At 44.2% G+C, this 26698-nt stretch overlaps 1 protein-coding gene across 2 annotated transcripts; it reads right to left on the reverse strand.

Moving 5' to 3' along the window:
- Positions 1–4371: 4371 nt before the first annotated feature.
- On the reverse strand, positions 4372–25376 carry LOC108178954 (uncharacterized). 2 transcript variants are annotated; one of them, XM_017350820.3, is made up of 4 exons: positions 14489–14854; positions 13710–13755; positions 13072–13132; positions 4373–12814 (listed from the first exon to the last, which is right to left on the reverse strand). In XM_017350820.3, exons 1-4 carry the CDS (start codon positions 14636–14638, stop codon positions 5863–5865), a joined length of 7209 nt encoding a protein of 2402 aa, XP_017206309.2. In that variant the 5' UTR covers positions 14639–14854; the 3' UTR covers positions 4373–5862. The 2 variants fall into 2 exon arrangements, with proteins under 2 accessions (XP_051689664.2, XP_017206309.2); XM_051833704.2 differs by lacking the exons at positions 13710–13755; positions 14489–14854 and adding an exon at positions 25160–25376 and having other exon boundaries at positions 4372–12814.
- Positions 25377–26698: the final 1322 nt, after the last annotated feature.

Here is a 26698-nt window from a genome sequence, read left to right on the forward strand (position 1 = left end):
ATGGAATAGCTCGCTCGCTCGCTCTCTCTCTCTCTCTAACTCTGCCTTGCAAGTAGACTAAAAATCAATACATAAGCATTCTTTGAAAGGCATAAAGTATACTACTGGATAAATTGCCGAAAATATGAATGGGAGATGAACTGAAAGTGGTACAGCAATATTAAATTTCTAATGGGTATAACTGAGTGCACAAGAAAATTGTCTTAATAAATACCATGAAATGTTTAGAGAGAAAATAAATGATACATAAAATGTATTTTCATATATTTCAAGTGTATGCATATTGTTCTGGCCCATATGTCTGTGTGTGTGAAACACAGACAAAGACAGATGAGAGTCCCCCAACAAATCAAGTTTACACTAGGTAAATCTGAACATAGAGTATGATGCTTGTCACCCATGCAACATTTCTTCCAGTTTAATGACCTTCAAAAAACACATTTTAATAACAAATCATCGCCTCTGTTATTCTGAGTTTCACCTGACCATTGAGACACTCGGCTTTAGTTCCTGGACTTGCCACCACCACACTCAGCCCCCAGCAAACAGATGTCGCAGTTTCTGTCCCAGGCAACAACCTGGGGCACTCTTTCCACATTTGAAGCAACTATCATTTCAGCAGGGTTTTACACATTGCTGGAAAAGATCACCAAAGATGTTTTTAGTGATACACAATGTCAAAAAAAAAAAAAAGAGAGAGAGAGACAGAGAGACAGAGAGAAAAGAAAGAAATTCAGGGAACCATGTTTTCAGCTTGAAATCCATTTCTTTCTTATTCAGTGCCACCCATGCCTCATGTTCCTTTTTTTTTTTTTTTTTTTTTTTTTTTTTTTTTTTTTTTTGACAGGCAGAGTGGACAGTGAGAGAGACAGAGAGAAACATCTTACTTTTGCCGTTGGTTCACCCTCCAATGGCCTCTGCGGCCTGCGCATCACGCTGATCCAAAGCCAGGAGCCAGGTGCTCCTCCTGGTCTCCCATGGGGTGCAGGGCCCAAACACCTGTCATCCTCCACTGCACTCCCGGGCCACAGCAGAGAGCTGGCCTGGAAGAGGGGCAACCGGGGCAGAATCCGGCACCCCGACCGGGACTAGAACCCGGTGTGCCGGCGCTGCAAGGCAGAGGATTAGCCTAGTGAGCCACGGCGCCAGCCTGGCCTCTGCTGTTCTCTCCTCTTACCAAACTCAAGAACTTAGCCTTTTCAAACCCATTACGTTTCTGACAGTTTTATTGAAATATAGTTCACATACAGGCCAAGTCATGCATTTGAAGTGTATAACCCTGGAGTATTTTGTATATTCAGCTTTGTGTGCCCTCCACCAGAATCCAGTTTCAAACATTTTATGACTTCAGGAAGAAACTCCATACCCTTTAGCTTTACTCGTCACCCCTGACAGCCTAGCAATGAAAAACCCACCCATCCAGCCGGCACCGCGCTCACTAAGCTAATCCTCCACCTGCGGCGCCAGCAACCCCGGGTTCTAGTCTCAGTTGGGGCGCCAGATTCTGTCCCGATTGCTCCTCTTCCAGTCCAGCTCTCTGCTGTGGCCCGGGAGGGTGGTGGAGGATGGCCCAAGTGCTTGGGCCCTGTATCCGCATGGGAGACCAGGAGGAAGCACCCGGCTCCTGGCTTCGGATCGGCACAGCGCGCCAGCCGTAGCGGCCATTTGGGGGGTGAACCAATGGAAGGAAGACCTTTCTCTCTGTCTGTCTCTCTTTCTCTCTCTCTCTCTCTCACACTATCTAACTCGGCCTGTCAAAAAAAAAAAAAAAAAAAACCATCCACATTCTGCCTCCACAGATTTCCCATTTCTAGAAATTCCATAAGAATAGAAACATATAATATGTGGTTACTTCTGACTCATTCCGTCTCTCAGCATAATGTTTTCAAGATTCATCCTTGTTGAAGCCTGCATCAATTCTTTACTCCTTCCTATGACTGGAGAATGTCCCATTGTACAGATATACCACACTTGTTTCTCCATTGGTCAGTTGACGGACATTTGTGTTTTTCCAACATTTTGGCTATTATTAATAATGTTGTTGTGAACATTTGTGTACAAGCCTGTGTGTAAATGTGTATTTTAATTCCCCTTGGCATATACCGAAGATGGGAATTGCTAAGTCATGTGGAAACTCTGTTTAACATTTTGAGGTACGGTTGGATGATGCTGTGGAACAAACACTTTTCATTTTTCTACAGTCTCTACGAGGCTATTTATCTGATGGTTTTTTTTTAATCTTTTATTTAATGAATATAAATTTCCAAAGTACGACTCATGTGTTACAATGGCTTCCCCCCCATACCGTCCCTCCCACCCACAACCCTCCCCTTTCCCACTCCCTCTCCCCTTCCATTCACATCAAGATTCATTTTCGATTATCTTAATATACAGAAGATCAGCTTAGTATACCTTAAGTAAGTATTTCAACAGTTTGCTCCCACACAGAAACATAAAGTGAAAAATAATAGATGATTTTTTTTAAATGATGATGAAATCCGTGTCTAAACAAGATAAGAGTCGGAGAACTCAAGGGGCTTCCATAGCCTTGGAAACTCATAACTGGTGCATAGGGAGATTACTGATGCCATAAACAGGAGTGTCAATTGGTAAAGTCAACAACAGGAGTCACTGTGCACTTACTCCTCATGTAGGATCTCTGTCCTTAACGTGCTGTACACTGAGGCTTAATGCTATAACGAGTACTCAAACAGTATATTTCACTTTGTGTTTCTATGGGGGTGCAAACGACTGAAATCTTTACTTAATGTACACTAAACTGATCTTCTGTAAAAAAAAAAAAAAAGAAAGAAAGAAAGAAATTATCAATTCCCAACTTGACTATCTGATGGTTTTGATTCATGCCAACCTACTGGGTGTGTGCCATGGTATCTCATAATTGTTTTAACTTGCATTTCCCTAAAGAGTAATGATATTAAGCACCTTTTGAATAATCTTATTTTGGAAATGAAAAGAAATGTCTATTTGAAGCCCCTGTACACAGGGGGATTCAAAAAGTCCATGGAAAGTGGATGTGCATTTTCAAAGAAGTTTTAGAACCCCTTTCATATTTATTATCTAGAAACACAAAATCTCATTTTGAATGTGGGACAGGAAAAGTAATTTTCTTCTAAACATTTGAAAAAGGGAATCTTAGCTTTCTATCCACACATAGTTTTCTATTTGTACACTATTTTCATGTTGCAGTTACTGTGTGATTAATCAACTGGAATATTATGTACTGAATTTGCCTTGAATATCACTCCCATGACGTAGGATAGGGATTCACTTAAAAGACTCCTCAGGGTAGACTAAAAGGCAGAGCAGAGCCGGATTCTGTCCTGGTTGCCCCTCTTCCAGGCCAGCTCTCTGCTGTGGCCAGGGAGTACAGTGGAGGATGGCCCAAGTGCTTGGGCCCTGCATCCCATGGGAGACCAGGAAAAGCACCTGGCTCCTGCCATCGGATCAGCGCGGTGTGCTGGCTGAAGCGCGCCGGCCCCGGCAGCCACTGGAGGGTGAACCAACGACAAAGGAAGACCTTTCTCTCTGTCTCTCTCTCTCACTGTCCACTCTGCCTGTCAAAAAAAAAAAGGCAGAGCAGAACTGATGAACAATGGCTATAAAGTTCAACCATTTTTATTCAGCAATGCTGTAGACATGTATTATGAATATGTTACTCATGAGATAAATATCTAAGAAATTGGAGGGCACTGATATAGGATTCATAGTATATATTCTAATATGTGAATGACAAGCTATTTAAATGGGCACTTGTACTTCAGTCATAGTATAAAAGTGAACTGTATTGCATATGTCAAATAAAACACTGCAAGTTTGGTGATGAGCACTAGAGTAGTTTTATTGCCATATTTGCTCTTGTGTGTGTAAACATGTTTTAATGAAATTCTTTTTTTAAAGATTTATTTATTTATTTATTTATTTGAAAAGCAGAGTTAGAGAGACAGAGGCAGAGAGAGATAGGCAGAGGCAGAGAGAGAGAGAGAGGTCTTCCATCCGCTGGTTCACTCCCCAACTGGCCGCAATGTCTGGAGCTGCACTGATCCAAAGCCAGGAGCCAGGAGCTTCTTCCAGGTCTCCCACATTGCTGCAGGGGCCCAAGGACTTGGGCCACCTTCTACTGTTTTCCCAGACCATAGCGAAAGCTGGATCGGAAGTGGAACAACCAGGAATTGAACTGGCACCCGTGTGGGATGCCAACACTGCAGGTGGCAGCTTTACCTGCTAAGCCAAAGTGCCAGCCCCCTGAAATTCTTTTTAGAAAACAAACATTGTTATCCATGAAAAGATGGAGGTAGCAACTAAGGACAGCTGGCAGGGGTGGGTCAGTAATTTAACTTAAACTCAATAGGACATTTGATGAAGGGTAATTCCTCTGAGGTTGGGGACCTCGGTTCCAGTCCCAGTCGGAGTGCCAGGTACAAGTCCCGGTTGATCCTCTTCCAGCCCAGCTCTCTGCTGTGGCCCGGGAGGACAGCGGAGGATGGCCCAAGTGCTTGGGCCCCTGCACCTGCATGGGAGACTAGGAGGAAGCATCTGGCTCCTGGCTTCGGATCGGCACAGCACCTGCTGTAGCAGCCATTAGGGGAGTAAACCAATGGAAGGAAAACCTCTCTCTCTGTCTCTCTCTGTCTATAACTCTCTCTCTGTGTCTCTCTCTCTCTCTCACTGTCTAACTCTGCCTGGCAAAAAAAATAAAAAATAAAAAGAGAGGGTGCCATGGTTGACACAATCCCTGCAGATAAAGCGTTAGTGATTAAGGAACAGTCCCATGTACACTTCTTCAATGTGACTTTAGTAAGCTCTGCAGTGCCTTGCTCAGCATCAGGGAAATGGTACCTGGGTTGAAAAGATCAGGGTGGGAAGGGGTGAGCAGGAAATGCCATGATGTGAGAAGTATGAGGCATATGCCTTTCTTCTTCCCCCAAGATCATCCTTCCCCTTCTTCACTTTTGCCTTAGTTACCACGTGATCTAAGGCATTTCTTCCTTACACGCCGTTTTATTTTGCCCTGGGAGGAGGGTGTCTCCTGATGCACATTCCTACCCCTGACAGCCGTGTGATCTTTTTGTACTGAAAAAAGATTTAATTAACCCAAGAGCATGAAAAAATCCCCAAAATGAGGGATCACTTACAAAAGGTGATTTTCCAAACCTCAATGGTAAGGACAAAGTATGTTTACCCAACATATTATCATGCCCTGCATTACAGAATCACCTATCCTGATCCTAGACCTCACAACAAGTAACCCAGTACCCACAAGCAATACTCTGCAGACACTCCCAACTCAAGAGACACCCAATGATGTGACTCTGGGGTCACTGGAAACATTCCCCAAAAATAACTAAGCCATTATATTCTAGAAAATGCATCAGTCCTTGACAATCTTTTTGGATATGAAAAACCTATCTTGTTTACTATACTAAAGGATTTGAAATAGTCAGTGAGGAGAGAGGTGCAGGCTTCCATACAATGTCATTAAAGCTAAACGAAGAGGTAGGAAACAGAGCTCATCTCCTCAAACTTCATTGAGATGGAAAGGCACTTAAACATACATTCTCAATGGAGCTCTGAGAGACTGGTCACCTTTCAAACACTAACAGAGGTGAACAGTAAGAGCTTATCTGACCCCTTCCTTGACCAAACCCACACCTCCAACATAGTACACAGACAAGATAGCATTCTCATTTGAGAATATTTATTGGGAAGAATCAGTATTTTCAAAAAGGATTTAATGATTTTAGCAGAGTAATTTTGCTACATGCAAAAGCTGGAGAAGCATTCTCTGTTTAAGAGCCGCCAGTAGTGGCAACGGCAGCCCAAGGCCTCTGGCCAAACTGACACCTACAAGCAGGGTTTGGATGTGGCACAGGCTCTCTCTGGATACCTCTGACACCATAGCTGGTCCCTGAATGGCACAACTTTCTTGGGCTCTCTGTCTCTGTGTTTCATGTGTGTATTCCTTGCAGGATAACTCTGGCCAGCAAATGCAGCTTCTTGGCGGCAGGACTTGGTACTTGTCCCTTTACAGGAAGTGACCCTGTGATTGAAGGGATGGCCCTGGACAGGTGCTGCCCCCATCTGCAATTCTGCCTGCCGCTGAGTTTTGCTAAACTTGACCTGGGTCGAAAGGGGCACTTGGTGGCAGGTCTTACCTGTTCCGTGATCATGCCCCAGCTTCTTCCCTGGAACCTTCCCACTAGCTGGCTTCACTGATTGAACCTCAGTGTTCCCGATGCACGTGGCTTGATTTTTACCTGGGCCCATGCTCTGCTCAGATGACAGGGAACGTCCCTGTTCCAGGAAACGATTTTGCCTTTCACATCTTCTGCTAGGCCAAATCCACTGCAGAAAGTGCTTCATCCGTTTTCTGAAATGGCTTTCAGCAGGGGGCTGCCCCTTCAGTGGCTGGGTTGGGGAATATTTGCTCTCAAGCGTGTCCTTTAATGTCCCACCCTGAGCAGCACGGATCCTTCTTCTAGGCTGGGATGGCCCTAAGCCTGCATCTCCTCCACCAAGCTCTTCTGGTTTGGGTTCTGGAGGGCTTACTGTCTTGGAAGCTGCTGGGAGATTCTTACCCTGGTTCTTCCTTAAAACACACACAGGGACACAGGGCTCCTGCATCTGCTCCCTGCTGATCCCTGTATTTTCCCCATGGACATGCCACACCTGAGAATCTGCTGTGTGCCTAGTGTGGGTGCCTCGGGTGTAAGTCAAGGCAGGCCTACATTTTAAGTTCCCTGAGGCAAGGGACGGATCAGTGGAATGGTCATGAGTCTGTCTATCATCTGTGTTATCCAAGTTTAACTTTAACTCACAAAGCAACTTAGTATTAATGCCTGATAATTTAGAATTTCTGGGTTCAGATATTTTTGGTGGAGGATGTTTAGAGGTCAACATAGTTCGTTTTTCACCCAAAGTCATTCCTATCACTGGGGAGCTTTTTGGCTCATTGGTTGTGAAGGTTTTACTCCATGGAGATGGAAGAGCACAGCGTTCCCTTGCCCTGAATATCTCCACGGACTTCTTATCTGTGGGGAAATGTTCTAGGTTTTTCAAGTGTTTTCCCTGAAGCCTTTCTGTTCTATTTCTTGAGATTCCTGTATTATCACTTGGTTCAGGCCCTGCCATAATTTGCCTTCTAGGTAGCGTTGGACTGCATCTATTGGCTAATGCAGGTGGTTTCTGTCTTGCTTTGTCTATGGCATCATCTGTGCAAGGCAGAAAGTGCTTCCTGCAATCATTAAGTCTCTGAATGTCATCTATTCGCTCATAGGTAATATCACAGGATGTTTTCCTTAAGACCCCCTGCCTTTTCTTGCACACAGGTGATGTGACAGAGGAATGATGATCCATACTTATGGCACAGATTCTTGCCCCCACCTTGTCTCCATGCAAAGCTGTAAAGTCTCCTCTACAGGGCTTGCTCACAGGTGAAGGGTGAGGGAAGAGACGATCCAGACCAGAGACAGAAAGTCTTGTCCCCACCTTGTCTCCATGCAAAGATATCGCAGTTCCTCTACAGGGCTTGCATACAGGTGAAGGGGAAGGAAAGGGACGATCCAGACCAGGGATAGAAAGTCTTGTCCCCACCTTGTCTCCTTGCAAAGATATTGAGCTTCCTCTACAGGGCTTGCATACAGGTGAAGGGGAAGGAAAGGGACGATCCAGACCAGGGATAGAAAGTCTTGTCCCCACCTTGTCTCCTTGCAAAGATATTGAGCTTCCTCTATAGGGCTTGCATACAGGTGAAGGGGAAGGAAAGGGACGATCCAGACCAGGGATAGAAAGTCTTGTCCCCACCTTGTCTCCTTGCAAAGATATTGAGCTTCCTCTATAGGGCTTGCATACAGGTGAAGGGGAAGGAAAGGGACGATCCAGACCAGGGATAGAAAGTCTTGTCCCCACCTTGTCTCCTTGCAAAGATTTCGCGGTTCCTCTACAGGGCTTGCATACAGGTGAAGGGGAAGGAAAGGGACGATCCAGACCAGGGATGGAAAGTCTTGTCCCCACCTTGTCTCCATGCAAAGATATAGAGCTTCCTCTATAGGGCTTGCATACAGGTGAAGGGGGAGGGAAGGGACGATCCAGACCAGGCATAGAAAGTCTTGTCCCCACCTTGTCTCCATGCAAAGATATAGAGCTTCCTCTATAGGGCTTGCATACAGGTGAAGGGGGAGGGAAGGGACGATCCAGACCAGGCATAGAAAGTCTTGTCCCCACCTTGTCTCCATGCAAAGATATTGAGCTTCCTCTATAGGACCTGCATACAGGTGAGGTGACAGGGAAAAGACCATCTGGATCAGGGTTAGAGATTCTTGTCCCCACCTTGTCTCCATGCAAAGATATTGAGCTTCCTCTATAGGGCCTGCATACAGGTGAGGTGACAGGGAAAAGATCATCTGGATCAGGGTTAGAGATTCTTGTCCCCACCTTGTCTCCATGCAAAGATATTGAGCTTCCTCTGTAACATCTGCACACAGTTGAGGTGGCAGGGAAATGATGATCCACATTGGAAACTGACATTCTTTTCCCTATCATGTTTCCAAGAAAAGACATAGAGCTTCCTCTATAGGGCTTACACACAGGTGAGGTGGCAGGGAAATCATGATCCAGTCCAGGAGCAGAGATCCTTATTCCCACTTTGTCTCCATGAAAAGATATGGAGCTTCCTCTACAGGGCATGCACACAGGTGAGGTGGCAGGGGAAGGACGATCCAGACTGGAATCAGAGACTCTTGTTCCCACCTTGTCTCCATGCAAAGCTATAGAGCTTCCTCTATAGGGCTTGTACATGTGTGAGGTGAGAGGAAAGGGATGGTCCAGATCAGAAAAGGAGATTTTTATTCCCAGCTTGTCTCCATGCAAAGATATGCAGCTTCCTCTGTAGGGCTGGGATACAGGTGAAGTGACAGGAAAATGATGATCCAGACTGGAGGAAGAGATTCTTCTTCCCATCTCTCCTCCATGCAAAGATATGGAGCTTCCTCTGCAGGGCACAGACTCAAGTGAGGTGGCAGCAGGACGACATAGACTGGAATCAGAGACTCTCGTTCTCACTTTGTCTCCATGCAGAGATATACAGCTCACGCTATAGGGCTCATTCACAGGTGAGGGAGCACGAGAAGGACGATCTGGATCAGAAACAGAGATCCGTATTCCCACCTTGTCTCCATGCAAAAATATGGGGCTTCCTCTAAGGGGCCTGCACACAGGTGATGTGGGAGGGGAAGAGCGATCCAGTCTGGAATCTGTGACTCTTCTTCCCGTCCTGTCTCCAAGCAAAGCTACGGAGTTTGCTCTATGGGGCCTGCACACATGTGACGTGGGAGGGGAAGGACGATCCAGTCTGGGATCAGAGACTCTTCTTCCCGTCCTGTCTCCAAGAAAAGCTATGGAGTTTGCTCTGTGGGGTTTGCACACAGGTGAGGTGGCAGGGGACGTATGATCTAGTCCAGGAACAGAGATTCTTCTTCCTATCTTGTCTCCAAGAAAAGCTACAGAGTTTCCCCTACAGGGTTTGCACACAGGTGAAGTTACAGGGAAAGGATGATCCAGATTGGAGAGAGAGACTCTCCTTCCCACTTTGTGTCCTTGCAACACTACCGAGCTTTTACTATTGGGCTTGCACACAGTTGAGATGGCAGGGAATGGATGATCCCGATCAGAAACACAGACTCTTGTTCCTACCTTGTCTCCATGCAGTGATATGGAGCTTCCTCTAAAGGGCTCTCTCACAGGTGAAGTGGCAGGGGAAGAATGATCCAGACTAGAGACAGAGACTCTTCTTCCCAGTTTGTGTCCATGCAAAGCTACAGAGTTTTTTCTACTAGGCTTGCACACAGGTGAGGTGGCAGGAAATGGACAATCCAGACTGGAATCAGAGACTCTTGTTCCCACTTTGCCTCCATGCAAAGATATAGAGCTTCCTCTATAAGGCTTGCACACAGGTGAGGTGGTGGGGAAAGACCTATCCAGACTGGAATCAGAGACTCTTGTTCCCACCTTGTTTCCATGCAAAGATATAGAGCTTCCTCTACAGGGCTTGTGCACAGCTGTGGTGGCAGGGAACTGATGATCCAAATCGGAATCACAGATTCTTGTTCCCACCTTGTCTTCAAGCAAAGATATGGAGTCTGTAAAGGACTGGGAGACACTAAGTTGGGAATCCACTTCTGATATAAGATTGGCTGAGGAGGGAAAGTTATAGTGGTCAGTGCACTGCGCTAGCTCCTCTTTCATTTTAAAGACTTCAATGGAATCAAGGACCTTTTTCGGAAGGCCCCATATCATCCTCAGACGAAAACTTTTGATATGGTATTCCAACATCTTTTTGTTGCTGGAACAAAGGAAAGAAATTTCATTGGAGGTATTGACATTGCTGGTTCTACTAACCAATGGGACCGAATCTTTTTGTTTCCCTCGTCTACAGGATTTCTCAGAAAGAGGCAATGTCTTCTTGATAGAATGCTGTGAACCAGGAAGAGTCCTACGGATTGGACTCTCCTTTATTTCCTTCCCTTTCTTGCTCAAATTTGCTTTCAGATCATTTTCAAGTTGTTTCTCATTTAGGCTCATACAGGAGGCCCTTGAATTATTTCCTGACAAATTCAACACTTGACATTCCAGGTCTTCCTCAGAATCAGACCATAGATCCATATCTGAGGACTTCCTTGAGTCACTCATCAAGTGATCACTTAAACCGCTCTCCTGAGTAGGTCTCCGGGACTTCCTCACATCTTCTAGAGGAAGAATTTCCAAGGTCCTCTTATAGAAGCTTCCAGGTTGGCTCAAGCCCAAATCCACTACATCCTTACTGATCTGACCTTTAAATAAACAAACCCCTGAGAGATCCTGATTGCTCTTTGACTCAGATGTATCAGAACCATCTCTCTGAGGGTTAATCAAGAACAAAGACTCAAGGACCTTACAAGGCAGGCCCCACCGATTTTGGATAAGCCTCTTTAGAAGGTGGTGCTCTAGTTTCTCCCGAAGCTCACTGTTTAGGACAAAATCTCCAGGAAGGATGGAAATTGAAATGTGAGGCTTGGAGGACTGGCTCACCAATGAAAGGTTGGGAGTTGGAGGACAAAAGTCTTTCTGAGATTTACAGACAACAGAGGGTAAACCCCACAAATTTTCCTGCTTTTTCTTCAGCAAGTGATGTTCCAAGTGTTGAGTTTCAGAAGGCAGGAGAGCCTCTGCCTCATTCAAGAGTTCATGGAGACCCACTCCACTGGTGCTAATCTGAGGTAGAGAATAAGGTGGCAAGATTGGGACAGAGGATTGAGGTTGATTCTCAGTGGGAACTTGAGACTGAGGTTGGCGCATATCTTGAGGCAAGGGTTGACTTTGGATTTCAGGCTCCAACAGAGGTTGGGGATCAGGAAGCTCTGGGGATTCCTGGGCTTGGGGATCAGGAACTGTTGAGGATTCCTGGGCCTGGGGATCAGGACGATCTGGGGAATTCTGGGCCTGGGGATCAGGCAGTTCTGGGGATTCCTGGGCCTGGGGATCAGGAACCACTGGGGAATCCTGGGCCTGGGGATCAGGCAGTTCTGGGGAATCCTGGGCCTGGGGATCAGGCAGTTCTGGGGATTCCTGGGTCTGGGGATCAGGCAGTTCTGGGGAATCCTGGGCCTGGGGATCAGGCAGTTCTGGGGATTCCTGGGCCTGGGGATCAGGAACCGCTGGGGGTTCCTGTGCTGTGGAGGTATCATACACACTACTGAAGACGACAAGGGTTGATGAACAACGACCTGAGACAAGGCCAGCAGGGTAAAGGAAGTCATGGTTCAGAGCTGGGCGATCCCAGGGAAGCTGGATACATTTTTTCTGAAGATGGTCCTCAAAGGTCTTAGAATACAGGGACTGCTGATCCAAGTGCATCTCCTGTGGTTTGCCTTTGCTGCTCCAATGAGGAAGGGACACTGCTGAGTCATGCTTGACAGAAACTGACTCTAGCATTTTCCCTGGAGAATGAAGTGGGACATCTGGCCTGTGTTGTTTTGGAAAAGGTCCTGCTGTCTTTTCCCTTTCCCTGTGTATCAGAAAGTCACCCCTCTTTCTGACTTGTCTCTCTAGGAGTGCCAGGGCATCTGGACTGAGAAATAAGAGATTACCTAGAAGGCTGGCTTCACGGTCAACCCCAATGGGTGCCTTGGATGAACTGAGGGCAAGAATATTCTGCTTGGCATCTCCTTGTGCCCAGTTTGAGATGGGTAAGTGCTTGGTACGACCTTGAGGCCAGATTTCTGATGTTGCCATGTCAGGAGATTGAGTGGCTTTGGTTTTTGGCTCATGGGTGGGCAACCCACAAACGCTGTCCCCCAGAGTCACTGTGACTTCTCCTTGGAGAACAGGATCTGTTCCCTGGCCTGGACAAGGTGGAGGAGGAAGAATGCGAAGCGGTTGTGTTGGAAAATGTCCCCCTGGGAATGAGAAATCCAAGCCAGGAGTAGGCTTTGGGGGCAAATTTGAGGGGGAAATTAAGTCTTCAAAGGAAGTATCCAGGTTAGTTGAGAGAGTTGAACAGGGAGATGGAGAAGGCTCAGGCACAGGGGGTGGTATTGGGTCTCCTGGAGCTATTGCCAAGAGGTCAGAGGTGAGACTTACTGAGGACTCGATCATAGAATCAGAGGATGGTGAAAAATACTGAGAGAGTGCAGCATGTTGCAGGGACCCCTGGGACAGCAGCTGCTGGATCTCTGCTGTTGTTCTATTACACACCTCACAGGAGGGCTCTGGACACAACATGTGACGGAAGGGTGTGCTGTCATGGTGGTGGCCCAGGGGACTGCAGAAGAAAAGAAGTACAAAACTGTAGCCAGGACCACAAAAAGGAAAGGAGGGCCCACTAGCCTAACGGGATTGGGGAAACCCCAAGCCCATTTCCTGCTTCATGTTTCCCACGTCCATGACTTTATAAACCACTTGATAAGTCCTCCCCAAGCCTTAATCCCATACCCTCCCCTATGACTATGGCAGGCTCTGTTAATTCTTGCCATGCATAGGGAAGGCTATAAAAGGAAACAGGAAAAGAAAATACGTCACCTTTTAAGAATGGAAAGCAGCTTCCTTGTCTCCTCTGTTTTTCTCCTATGAGATCTCCAACCTGGAAAACCAGGAGATGGGTTATATGTAAAAAAATAGAAGTACAAGAATCATAAAGATGTTCTTTTCTGGAAACATTTGGGTCATGAAACTCTGAAATCCCAAAATGGTAGACAAGGTCAAATGGCCAACAATATTAACAAGATTCTGATGTGCATGTGCCTTCAGTAAGAAAGTATTTCCACATATATCCTCTGTCGTGATAATAAAAACCAACATACAAAACATAGATGTCAGTGGTGACTTCAAAGAGGAAAAGTGATAATTCAGGATGTCAAATGACTTACACAAGTTGTGTACAAAAATTTTTATCCCAAACCAACCAACCAATAGTACTTCTTCCACATCTCACATCATGTTTTGGGAAGTACCCATTGCTCATGTCCATGCTTCCCGACCATGGATGGAAAGAGCAGGGACTATGAGAAGGGCCTCAGTTCTCAATGCCTTCCCTTGCACCTCTGTTTGCAGAGGTACTGCCTTTGGTGACTGACAGCTTCAGAGATCATGACTTGGGACTCAATAGAAGGAACATGAAAGTTCTTCAGAAAGCTCAGGGCAAATACAGAGAACCATACCTCTGAATGTTCCACCTTTCTGCCTCCTCTTGGCTCTACCCGGATGCTGGAAACAGAAAGAAAACAATGCAGACCTGGGACCCACATCTCTCGTTCTTCTCTAGGAGGATCTGACACTCATTTTTCAGGAACTGTATGCTTCTCTATTTTAATTAACAAATATATGTTCCTTTTTATTATTAATTTTTCAAAGTGACCAAATATTATCAATTTTCCTTCTTTGTAAAACATTACCCAGTGTTCTTAGTCTGATGTCCTCTGCTCAAGCAAGGCATAGGATCTGTGGCATCAATTCCATCTGTGTTCTCAGAGGATGCTCTGTCCTGGGTACAGAGCTCAGGCTACAGCCTCTGCTCAAAGGCCTGAGAGGTTCAGCATTGCTGTCCTGCTCAGTCCTACAGGAAGGAAGGCTTGGTCGAGGAACCCCTGTTCTGGGAATAGGACTCATGGCATAGGATGAAGAGACACACTTCTCCATCAGAGAACCTCTAATGAAACCAGACAGGACCACAGCATCACTGTGTTTGGGATTGTATGTCCTGACAGCCTCTACTGCACAAGATAGGTACTCTGTAAGCTACAGATAGAAACCATAATACTCTCTGAACCCCTGTCTCTACCCAACCTGTTCCCCTACAAGAGCGAGGTCTTGTCCTTTCCTCACACTTCCCTTCTGAGCCATCTCTGACCCAACCACATTTCTGTAGACATGTGACACTAGAAATGGGAAGCACCAACAACAAAGCATCTCTCCTGGGGGTTCCCCCATGGTTCCCTACCTTGGTTGGTAACAGCAGGTAGCAAAGGTAGAGAAGCAGCAGCCCCACCACAATCAGAAAGATGCAGCTGGGGACAGTATCTAAGTACACGGAGCTGAAGCTTTGCCAGGGCTCAGCGTGGCTCTTTAGAAACAAGAGAACCTGCTCCATTGTCGGAACTGCATGGCTCCCTGAGGCAACTGAGTTCTGAGAGTGTGCAGGCTCCACCAAAGTCCCAGGCCTACATCACAGAGCACGGGAGAGTCACAAAGGGCTTGTGAAGGTTGAGAAAGAACAAGGAGAGGAGGCTGTGGTCACAGCCCCTCCCCCACATGCAGCCCCCAGATCCCTTTGTCCAGCACAGCCACTCCATTCCGCCAAGGAGAATTCTTCTGTCCCTTCTATAACCCAGATGTGAACTGAGACCCCTTCCATGTCTGCAGCCCCTGACTTGGGCCCCACCAATTCCATGGCTTTGAAAGTCTGAATCACTGCCTGGGGTTTTTGCTGGTACACAGACATCTACACTCAGAGGACCACATACATCCTCAAGTCCATCTGACCTACACTAACCCAGATGTAAATCTAACACTCTTTTATACTTATTTATTCTTGTAAATGTTGAACAGTTCAATTCCAGTCAGCATTTGCTGACATTAAAACTACTAACAGTTCTTTATTCAAAAATCACAAAAATAATGAGAATGGGATAAATTTCTATAAATGTCATAAATAGGAATGTCATAAATAAGTTTATACCACTTATTTTTCTGATGTTAATGAACTTTGGACTGCACACTTTTGGAACATACTTGATACATATCAAATTCACTTATGTATGCACATGCACATACATGTAATTTGACAGATCCATATTTTCAAATGTAAGGGTCAATCTTTTCCTCCTTTTATTTCGATCTTCTCTTCCATATTATCATTTCACTTTTTCTAATGTGGCCTAAATTACAGACAGTCCCTGGCTTCCATATCAACATCACCACAGGTGTCTTGTAACTGCACCAAATACATCATTATTTTCTTTTTCTTATTCTGATTAACAAAGGCTTGCTGCTGTGTTTGGGACTAATTAGAGTGTCCGTACAAACGCATAAATAATGCTTGCTGTAATTCCAGAAATCAGCCTTAGGAAAACCAATTGAAGTTGCAAAGTAATCTGGTCCTTCCCAGTCAACACGACCAGAGGACTGAATGTATTTTAACAGTATGTAAAGGAGTACGAATAACCAAGGTCACAATAAATATAGACTTAAGGTTGAGTGCACTTCATCCTAATTAATGAAACAAAAGAATATATTTAAAATTTTTTATTTATTTATTCGAGAAGAATGGGGGGGGGGTCTTCCATCCATTGGTTCACTTCCCAAATGGCGACAATGGTTAGAGCCAAGATGATCTAAAACCAGGAGCCAGGAGCCAGGAGCTTCTTCCGATCTCCCACACAGGTGCAGGGGCATAAGCACTTGGGCCATCTTCCACAACTTTCCCAGGCCACAAGCAGAAAGCTGGATCGGAAGAGAAGAGGCCAGGACAGGAACTGGTGCCAAATATGGGGTGCCAGAACTGCAAGCAGAGGCTTAGCCTACTACACCACCGCGCCAGCCCCCACAAGGGAATCTCTTGATACAATGCTTCGCCTCATTCAGATGCCAGTCAAATAACATTTTGTAATGGTTTAGTTGTACAAAAAATCTTGCTACTCCCTCTTCATCATAAAGGAAAGTCATCAAACAAGTTTCTCAAGGAACCACATTGACATTCAAGATTGATAAAATACTGTTATGAGACTCACAACCAGCCTTGGGACCTGATTATCTACTACTGACTTGCCATTAGTCACCTCCTCAGCATCCCAACCCTCCTTTTGCACTCCTTAAAAGCCTCAGACCTCCCACACTGATTAGTTCTTGAGACCTCAGTCTCCTACCATCCTCATTCACCAGTGAATTAAACTTTCTCTTTCCTTTACCCTCAAACCTTGTCTTCATTATTCTGATTCAGCACTGTTGACAAGGATTAGACTTTCAGTATTAATAAGACTCCTCAGGGCCGGCACTGTGGCTCACTTGGTTAATCCTCCACCTTCGGCGCTGACATCCCATATGGGCACCAGGTTCTAGTCCCGGTTGCTCCTCTTCCAGGCCAGCTCTCTGCTGTGGCCTGGGAGTGCAGTGGAGGATGGCCCAAGTGCTTGGGCCCTGCACCCCATGGGAGACCAGGAGAAGCACCTGGCTCCTAGCTTCAGATTGGTGTAGCTCCGGCTGTAGCGGCCATTTGGGGGGTGAACCAACGGAAAGAAGACCTTTCTCTCTGTCTCTCTCTCACTGTCTAATTCTATCTGTCAAATAAATAAATAAATAAATAAATAAATGACTCTTTCAAACAGGTACAGGTTACAGTGTGCTAAGGTGCTAATTCCTCAGAGTCCTGGGTGGCAGGGTGCATCCTAGGAGGATCAGAGTCTTGGGCAGAATCTGGTCTGAAGCAGCTTCATGAGATTTCCTTTGTGGGCCATGGAAATGCAAACATTTCCATAGAGTGCCTTGCCATGGGAAAGGAACGGGAAGATCTGCAAGAATCTAGAAATCAACTCCCCTACACACTTTGCTCAGGCTCCTTGTCAGGTTTATGTCATCACAACATCCCTCCTCCACTCTGTCTACACCTGCTTGTCTAAACTCTACTGCCATGACAGCTGTCCCCTGACCTGTCACCTATCCCCATGATTTTCTTGAACATGAAGCCCTTTGCGTTCTGCCTGTGACACGGCACTGTTTCCTGATCTCTGCTGAGGAGTAGGACAAGCTCCCTGTCTGGCAGTCTCTTCTCAATTATTCAGGAACAGATCTCTTACTTGGAAGTGAAAATGGGCCAACAGGTACCATCTCCTCTTTTGTTTGATATGCAGCCTCAGCCAAGTATGCATTTAATAAATACTTACTGCAAGAAACTGGGAGATGCATGCATCTATAAGTCATTGGCCTGTCGTTTGGACCAAATGGTGTGGTCACAGGTGAAATTCCCACCCAGCTCAAGAGCTATATAAATGCAGAGAGCTCCTGGCCCCCAGTTTTATTGTCAGTCATCTCTGGACTAGATCAGAGACTGTGAGTCATAAGGACTCCAACACAACCTGCTACTCAGCCCGGCATCCCTCCTTGACTACCCTTCCAGATTTTCTGATGCTAATTAAAGTTTCCTTGAGAAGATGGCCAAAGAACAGCATTCTCTTTTAAAATGACAATCTCTGATAGCCTTCCATAATAAATGTAACAAGGTTTACATACAGCATAAAAGACATTTCAGCCAAAAAGCTTTTCTCCGGATGCTAAGATTCCTTTTAATAACTTTGCACAAGCTTCTTCAAAACTTAAAGGAACAAGAGACTAAAAATACAACTTTTTTGGTACCAACAAAAATAACCACTGATATTGAATGGCTTAGATTCATAGCTCTCACACCTTCTATTAATGTCAGCTGTACATCATACAAATGCCCTGGGATTAAGATTAAAGCAGTTTGTGTTGGTGTCTGTGATGTGGAACAGTTGGTTTGGCCTTTTCTTGTGATGCCAGCATCTCAAATAGGACTGCTGGTTTGAGTCTTGGCTATTTGGTCACCTATCCAGCTAATGAGCCTGAGAAGGCAGCAGAAGATAATCCAAGTACTTGGGCCCCTGCCATTCACGTGGGAGACCACAACAGACTTCCCAGCTCCAACATTTCACCTGGCCTAGATCTGGCTGTTGTGGCCATTTAGGGAGTGGTTACTCCCCAAGATCTCTCTCCAGGTCGATCTCTGTCTGTCTGTCTCTCTCTCTCTCTCTCTCTCCTTCTGTCTTTGATGCTTTGCCTTCCAATATATAAACTTTTTTTTTTAAATTAACTGTATGGTTAAGAATATCCGCTTTGTCCAGCAAATGCTGAAATATGTGAAATAAAGAAAAGCTCTTATGGTATCCTTGTCACCTCTTAAGAAACTTTCTCCTCCCACTATTAACATGAGTGTCTGAATATTTCTTCTCTATCACACTCTCAATATCTGCTTCCAAGGACTATCCATATGACTGCCAATAAGGTATACATGAGTCAACAATTAAAACACTACATATCAAAACCTGAAAAAGCAGTATTAGGAAGGAAGTTTATAGCAATAAGTGCTTAATTTAAAAAGAAATGTCTATAGGGTCTGTGCTGTGAAATAGTGGATAAAGCCACCGCCTGCAGTGTCGGCATCCCATATGGGCACTGGTTCGAATCCCGGCTGCTCCACTTCCCATCCAGCTCTCTACTATGGCCTGGGAAAGCAGTAGATGAAAGCCCGAGTGATTGGGCCCCTGCACCCACATGGGAGACCTGGAAGAAGCTCCTGGCTCCTGGCTTTGGATCGGCACAGCTCCGGCCGATGCGGCCAGCTGGGGAGTGAACCAGCAGATGGAAGACCTCTCTCTCTTGCTCTCGCTCGCTCTCTCTGCCTCTTCTTCTCTCTGTGTGTGTAACTCTGACTTTCAAATAAAATATATAAATTTTTTTAAAAGAAATCTAATACAAATGGTCTGATTATGCATCTCAAGGACTCTTCTTTTGAAGAACAAACCAAAACCCATATTACTAGAAGGTGAACCACCATAAAGAAGCAGAGCAGAAATAAATGGAATTGAAAAAATACAAAAATTTGACAAAATAAAAGATTACCTATGTGAAAAGATAAACAAAATGGACAAACCATTAGCAAGACTAACAGAGAAAAAGAAAAAAGAAATAAAATTAGAGGTTAAAAGGGAGAGATTACAATACTACAGAAATATAAATGATCATAAGAAACTTCTGTGAACAACTATATACTAACAAATTGGAAAACCTTGAAGAAATGGGTAAATTCTAGATTCTGATCTCTAGCCTAGTTATTAATATAAAATATAAGAAGAAGACAGTAGCTTATTGGCTAACGACATTCTTTTAATGTGAGTTATAATGATGTAGGTAGGGATAAAAAGGAGCTTTTCTCCCCCCCCTACTCCCCCCCACCACCACTAGCATTATCAAAAAAGCCCTACAAGTTAAGTATTTGTTTTGGGTATAGAATAATGCAGGAAAGTTATGTAACATTCAATACTAGACAGGAAACAGATCATTCTCAGCAATACAAGGAAAGGCTGGCCATGCAGTGACGGAATGGAGGAGCTGCCGATCCCTGTCCATGGGATTCATATCATCAACAAGAAGCATGCTTTTCACCTTGGCCCTTAATTTCTTTCTTTTTTTATTTTTTTTTTTATTTATTTATTTTTTTGACAGCCAGAGTGGACAGTGAGAAAGTGAGACAGAGAGAAAGGTCTTCCTTCCATTGGTTCACCCCCCAGTGGCCGCTGAGGCCAGCGCACTACACTGATCCGAAGCCTGGAGCCAGGTGTTTCTCTTGGTCTCCCATGGGGTGCAGGGCCCAAGCACTTGGGCCATCCTCCACTGCAACTCCAGGGCCACAGCAGAGAGCTGGACTGGAAGAGGGGCAACCGGGACTAGAACCCGGCGCACCAACTGGGACTTGAACGCGGTGTGCCAGCGCTTCAGGCGGAGGATTAGCCTAGTGAGCCGTGGTGCCGGCACCTTAATTTTTTTCTTCCTGCAATTTCTATCACTACTTTCAGCCTCTTCCTTCCTTTAGCCTTATAGTTGTTTTTTGGCTTTTTGGTTTTTTTGTTTTGTTTTCTTTTTGTTTTGTTTTGTTTTTGTTTTGTTTTGTGTTTTTGCAGAACTACATACATTTATATGACAAATCAACAGCCAATATTGAACTGAATAAGGAAAGAGAATTTCCCTTCACATCTGGCACAAGACAAGGATGTCCACTTTCACCACTGTTGTTCAATGCAGTTTTGGAAGTATTAGCAGGAACAATTAGGGAGGACAGAAATAAATGGCATCAAAATTGGAAAGGAGAAGTCAAAATACCCATGTTGCAAATGACTTTATGTTGTAAATGGAAAACCCTAAACACTCCATCAACAATCTATTAGAATTGATAAACAAATTCAGTAAATTTGCAGGTCACAAAGTAAACAAATAAACAAAAATAGGATTTTATGATCAAAAATGAAGTTACCAAAAGAGAAATCAAGAGATAAACGGCATTCAAAATAGCCACAAAAAATATATTTAGTCATAATTTGACCAAAGCAGTGAGAGATCTACACAAAGAAAATTATAAAACATTCATGAAAGAAATCATCAAGAATACAAAAAAAAATATGAAAAGATATTCCTTGTTCACAGATTGGCAGAATTAACATCATTAAACGTCTACAGATTCAGTATAATCCCTATCAAAATACCAGTGTCATTTTTACAGAGTTAGAAAAAAAACACTAAAATTCAAATGGAATCATAAAAGGCCCAGAATAGGAAAAATGAACTTGAGCACAGAAACAAAACCAAGCTGGAAACATCACAATATCTGATTTTAATGCATACTTCAAAACTACAGTAATTAAAACAATATGGTACTGGCATAAAAACCAGAGTAAGATCAGTGGAACAGAATAGAGATCCAAGAAGTTAATCCATGTAATAAAGCCAATTGATTTTTGGCAAGAATGCCCAGATTATACATTTGAGAAAGGACAGTCTTTTCAATAAATGGTGCTGGCAAAACAGGATGTATAAATGTAGAAGAATGAAATTAGATCCCTAACTTTTACTACATATAAAAATCAACTCAAGATTAATCAAAGCCTTAAATTTAAGACCTGAGACTATGAAATTACTAGAATAAAATGTAAGAGAAATGCTACAAGAAATTGGTGTAGGTGACGACTTCTTGGATAAGACCCCAAAGTGCAGGCAACAAAAACAATACTAGACAAATGGGATTATATCACTCAGAAGCTTCTGCACAGCAAAAGCAAACAATCAATAGAATGGAAAGATGTAGATGCAACAGAATGGGAGAAAATGTTTGCAAGCTACTTATCCTGCAAAGGATTTATATATATATATATATATATATATATATAATCATCAACTCAAAAAACTCAACCAGAACACCATCACAAAAAAATTTGGTTAAGAAATGGGCAAAGGACCTTAACATAGAGTTCTCAAAAGAAAGATACAGTCAATAAATACATGAAAAGATGCTCAATATCACTAGCCATCAGAAAAAATGCAAAGCAAAACCACAACAAGAAAATCATCTTTCAGAATGGCTATTATCAAAAAGAGAGTAATAAATGTTGGCAAGATGTGGAGAAAGGGGGAATTTGAATTAGTGCAGCCACTGTAGAAAACAATATACAGATTTCCTTAAAAACTAAAAATATGATCCAGCAATCCCATTACTAGGTATATATACCCAAAAGACATAGTTCATTGTATCAAAGAGATACTATGTTTATAGCATCATTGCTCACAGTAGGCAAAATATGAAATCATCCAACGTGTCCATCATCAGATGAATGGATAAAGAGATATGATACACAAACACACACACACATACTCACACACATAATGGAATATTATTCAGCTATAAAAAAGAATTAAATTCTAGCATTTGCAGCAAAATGGCTGGAATTGGATGACATCATGCTAAGTGAAGTAAGACAGATACAGACAGACATGCCCATGTGTATCAGTTTTACTGCAAATACAATGTTTTGTCAAACTCTGCTTTAAATCTTTGTCAAATTGATAGGAATTATATGCTACTACAGTTTATCTGATTCTGTGACTATTTTAAAATTGAACATATTTTCATTTGATTATTGTTATAGCTCTTGCCTATTTTCCTGATGGACTATGGTCTTTTTACTTTTTATTTGTTAAATTCTTTATTTTTACTTTTTTAAAAAAAATTATGGAAATACAATTTATATACTAAGAAATACATGTAGGGGCCAGTGCCATACAGCAGTAGATTAATGCTCCACCTGCGGTGCCGGCATCCCATATGGGCGCCAGTTCTATTCCCAGCTGCTCCTCTTCTAATCCAGCTCTGCTATGGCCTGAGAGGGCAGTGGAGGATGGCCCAAGTGCTTGGGCCCCTACACCCACTTGGGAGACCCAGAAGAAGCCCCTGGCTCCTGGATCCTGGCTTCGGATCAGCTCAGCTCTGGCCGTTGTGGCCATTTGGGAGTGAACCAACAGAAGAAAGACCTTTCTCTCTGTCTCTCCCTCTCACTGTCTGTAACTCTTCCTCTCAAATAAATAAATTCTTTTTTAAAAAATGCACGTAAGTATACAGATAAAAGAGTTTTTTGGTCATCTGATCACATACATAATCAATACCCCAAATTAAGAACGAAACATTTCTAGAACTCTTTATTTAGCAGAGCCACTTAGCTTTTGATTATAATGTTAAGTAAAAATATATAGTGTCAAAAATAATAATATGTTAAGTTTAAAAAAATAAAAGTAATTTTAAACCAAAGATATGTATGGCCGACTTATAAAATGAAGGGTTCTTAGAAACATGTCTTGCAATTTGCAAGGTAATTGAATGCAATAATGAAACTTGAGAATTGTATGTCTTTGCTTCGTGTGTCATTTTGCCTCTGATTCATTTTTATTGTATTTCACACAAGTATCAGTCCACAGTGCACAGAAGGAGGTGGAGAAGAAGGCAAACCCATCCTTCACCATGTATATTTCAAGGAACAGAGGACTGAGGGACCCACTCCCCTGTAAAGCCTTGGTAAGATGCTGAAGTTACTGTGTGAATGTGATTGGATCATGTGGTTCAGAGAGAGGTCTTTCTTCTGTTGGTTCACTCCCCAAATGGCCACAAGGGCCAGAGCTGAGCTGATCTGAAGCCAGGAGCCAGGAGCCAGGGGCTTCTTCTGGGTCTCCCAAGCGGGTGTAGGGGCCCAAACACTTGGGCCATCCTCCACTGCCCTCCCAGGCCATAGCAGAGCTGGATCAGAAGAGGAGCAGCTGGGACTAGATTGGATCATGCTAACTAAATACACATATTTCTGTGTCTGAGAAGGCACTTCCCAAGGAGACTGACATTTGAAGTGGTGGACCTGAGTCCACATGGTCCTCTAAAGTGTGCATGCGCATCATCCAATCCCTTGAAGGCCTGAAGAGAACAAAATGGCCAGGAGGGAGAATTCACCCTGTCCTATCTGCCTGAATGAGCTGGGACATGAGTCTTCTCTTGCCCTCTACTGAGACTTAACACCACAGACTCCCTGTCAGGCATCCAGACCTAGAATGCACCACACCACCAGCTTTCCCAGGTCCACATGAGCAGCAATGGCTTCCTTTCACCTCAGTCTTCTCCCTTGAGTAAGGTTTTCCTTTATTTGCAACTGAAGTTATAGCAAAATGAATTTCACACTTTTTTCCTGACCATATCTTATAAAGAAGGATGACTTCCTGTCCACAGCCCAAACCTGATGATGGAGACTCTCTTGTGCTATTTGCAAGCCCACTGCCCTCTACTCCTGCTTTTCACCATGAATGTATTACTTAGGTGGACCATGAAGACCAGCTCAGTTCTTCTCCCCTATCTCTGATAGCTGCCTGGTGCTGAGCTGGGGAAGAACTGGCTCCCAACATCAGCCCCATCACCTCAACTCCTGGCCATGGGATCACGGGTGTGTGAGGAATAAAGAATGCCACACACCTGACACATAAATGTTCCTGGGTCCTTCTCAAGGTCTTCGTCCTCTGCTGCAAAAGGCCACACCATCCTTCTCTGGAAGAAGGCAGCCCAATCCTATTTTGCCACATCGAAAAGCTCCAAGTGTCCTACAGCTCTGTACCACTCTACCTTACAAAAAAACACCCTGAGGAGGTCATCATTATGCCAGTTCACTGTTTGCCACAGCATGTTCAGCAGAAGAGTTGCTCTACACGTTGCTGCTACAATGCTACAATGAGGGTTCCATGGGAAATGTTAGAAATGCTACACATGGTAGCTTTAGTTTAAAGAGTCACAAAACACACTATATTGCTGGAGTTTCCAAAACACAATCTCCAGTACAGGAAAACATTTAATAAAATATTTACACACTTATTTGACTATGGGCCCCTTTCTACACAAAAAAGATTTGAACATCCCAAAGCACATATTCCAACCAGGGCCAGTGGTTGTCCGTGAAAATCTTAAAGCCCCACCTGACTGCCCAGTAAAGAATAAAGCTCAGAGGGCTGAGAAATCTGTGTTCCAGTGTGCGCTGTCCTCAAAGGGCATCATTGCTTGACAAGCACAGATTCCTTGTTGTGAACCCTAACTGTGACCAGGAATTGGGAGTTAAGGGAGTCTTCCATGTAAAGCCCTAGGCTCTGCCATTGTCCATTCTGCCTAATCAGCATTTTCTGCATCCAAGCTCTGGCTGCTTACTTTAAGCAGACTGCATAAGGAACGAACTGGAATCCACTGGGTGGATTCCTGCTTTGAAGAAGGCCTAGGCGCAAAGGACGTGGCTGCCCCACAGTGGAAACCCGCAAAAAGCAGCCATGCTTCCAATAAACCTGCACCTGGTTTCCAGGACCTGAAAGGGCTCCTCATAGCCCAGCTCCAAGGACCCACTCCACCCACCCGGCACCCTCCCCTAGAGCCACTGCGAAGGAAACTGCGGTGCGGGGTGCAGAATTTCTTTCCCCCTAAGTGGAATGGAGACGATGGTGCAGAGCTGAGAAAAGGAAATATCCGAACCCCGTTTCTACGAACCTCTGGACACTCTAAAAGCCTCCTGGTTAAACCCAGATTCCCGGTCCTGGCGTGGAGATTTTGATTGAGCGGGACAAGAGTAGTACACTCCGATGACTGGGATTCCGACCTGGGTGATCCTGACCATCTGTCAAATCTAAGAATCTGTCAGAAGCCACTTTCGGTTTCCCCTTCCATCTTGGGCAAGGCAAGGAAGCCGGAAGTCTCTCTCGGCACTTCCGGCATCCCCCCATGCCGCGGCTTCCGGCGTTTCCAGGGCAACCAAGGCCAGACTCCGCCTTCCCGGCGGCTGTTCCGCCCCGCCGCTGTTTCCATGGCGACCAAGGCACCGCGTCCAGCATCCTTCGGGAAGCAGAAAGGGACGCACATAGCTGTCCTGGCACCCACCGGTCCAGCCTGCAAGGAGGGGGTTCGGTCCAGAACGGAGATAATGTTGTTATTGTTCTGCTTGATGCTGTGAGCACAGCTCCTTACCTATTACCCCAGCTATCTGAGCCATGGTTTTAGAGAGGGCTTACTTTTGTTATCTCCAGCGCTCTCACCTTAGTTCAGTGATGATTCCTCTACAGTGGTAGAAATTGGCAGAGAAGATTAAAGCGGCTGTTTCTTTCCTTGTGCAGACATCACCTTGGTGCTATGGGTGCTGCGGGAAACCTTGTTCTCCCTTTTCATCTTGTTCACACCAGATTCTGACCTCTATCCTAGTTATTAATGTAAAATAGAAGGAGACAGTAGCTTATTGGCTAACGACACTCTTTTAATGTGAATTATAATGATGTAGGTAGGGATAAAAAGGAGCTTTTCTCCCCCCCTACCACTAGCATTATCAAAAAAGCCCTACAAGTTAAGTATTTGATTTGGGGGTAGAATAAAGCAGGAAAGTTATGTAACATTCAATACTAGACAGGAAAGAGATCATTCTCAGCAATACAAGGACAGACTGGCCATGCAGTGACGGAATGGAGGAGCTGCCGATCCCTGTCCATGGGGTTTTATCATCAACAAGAAGCATGCTTTTCTCCTTGGCCCTTCATTCCTTTCTCCCTGCAATTGCCATCGCTGCTTTCAGCCTCTTCCTTCCGTCAGCCTTATAGTTGTTTTGTTTCGTTTTTGTTGTTTGTTTTTTTTGTTTTGTTTTGTTTTTTTTGGTTTTTTGGTTTGTTTCTTGCAGAACTGTGACAACTTGTTAGCTGACTTCTGCCATGGCAAAAGAAGTATGTTTCTATAAGATTTGTCAATTAGAAGTCTTTCCTTGTATAAGCATGTTATTTTATGTATTATATTTAGGTTCTGTAAATAATATCTTCCGTATCATTTTTGGATAGAGCTATAAATAAATTATAATAATAGTATTTAAAAAATAAGCTTTGGGGGATTTTTACTTTGAAAGGGAAGGGAATATACTTAGTATTTTTAAATATTTATTTATTTATTTATTTGAAAGTCAGAGTTACACAGAGAGGAGAGGCAGAGAGAGAGAGAGAGGTCTTCCATCCTGTGGTTTACTCCCCAAATAGCCACAACGGGCAGAGCTGCGCT

This window comes from Oryctolagus cuniculus, chromosome 1 (genome assembly GCF_964237555.1).
Source record: "Oryctolagus cuniculus chromosome 1, mOryCun1.1, whole genome shotgun sequence".
Classification (NCBI taxonomy): domain Eukaryota; kingdom Metazoa; phylum Chordata; class Mammalia; order Lagomorpha; family Leporidae; genus Oryctolagus; species Oryctolagus cuniculus.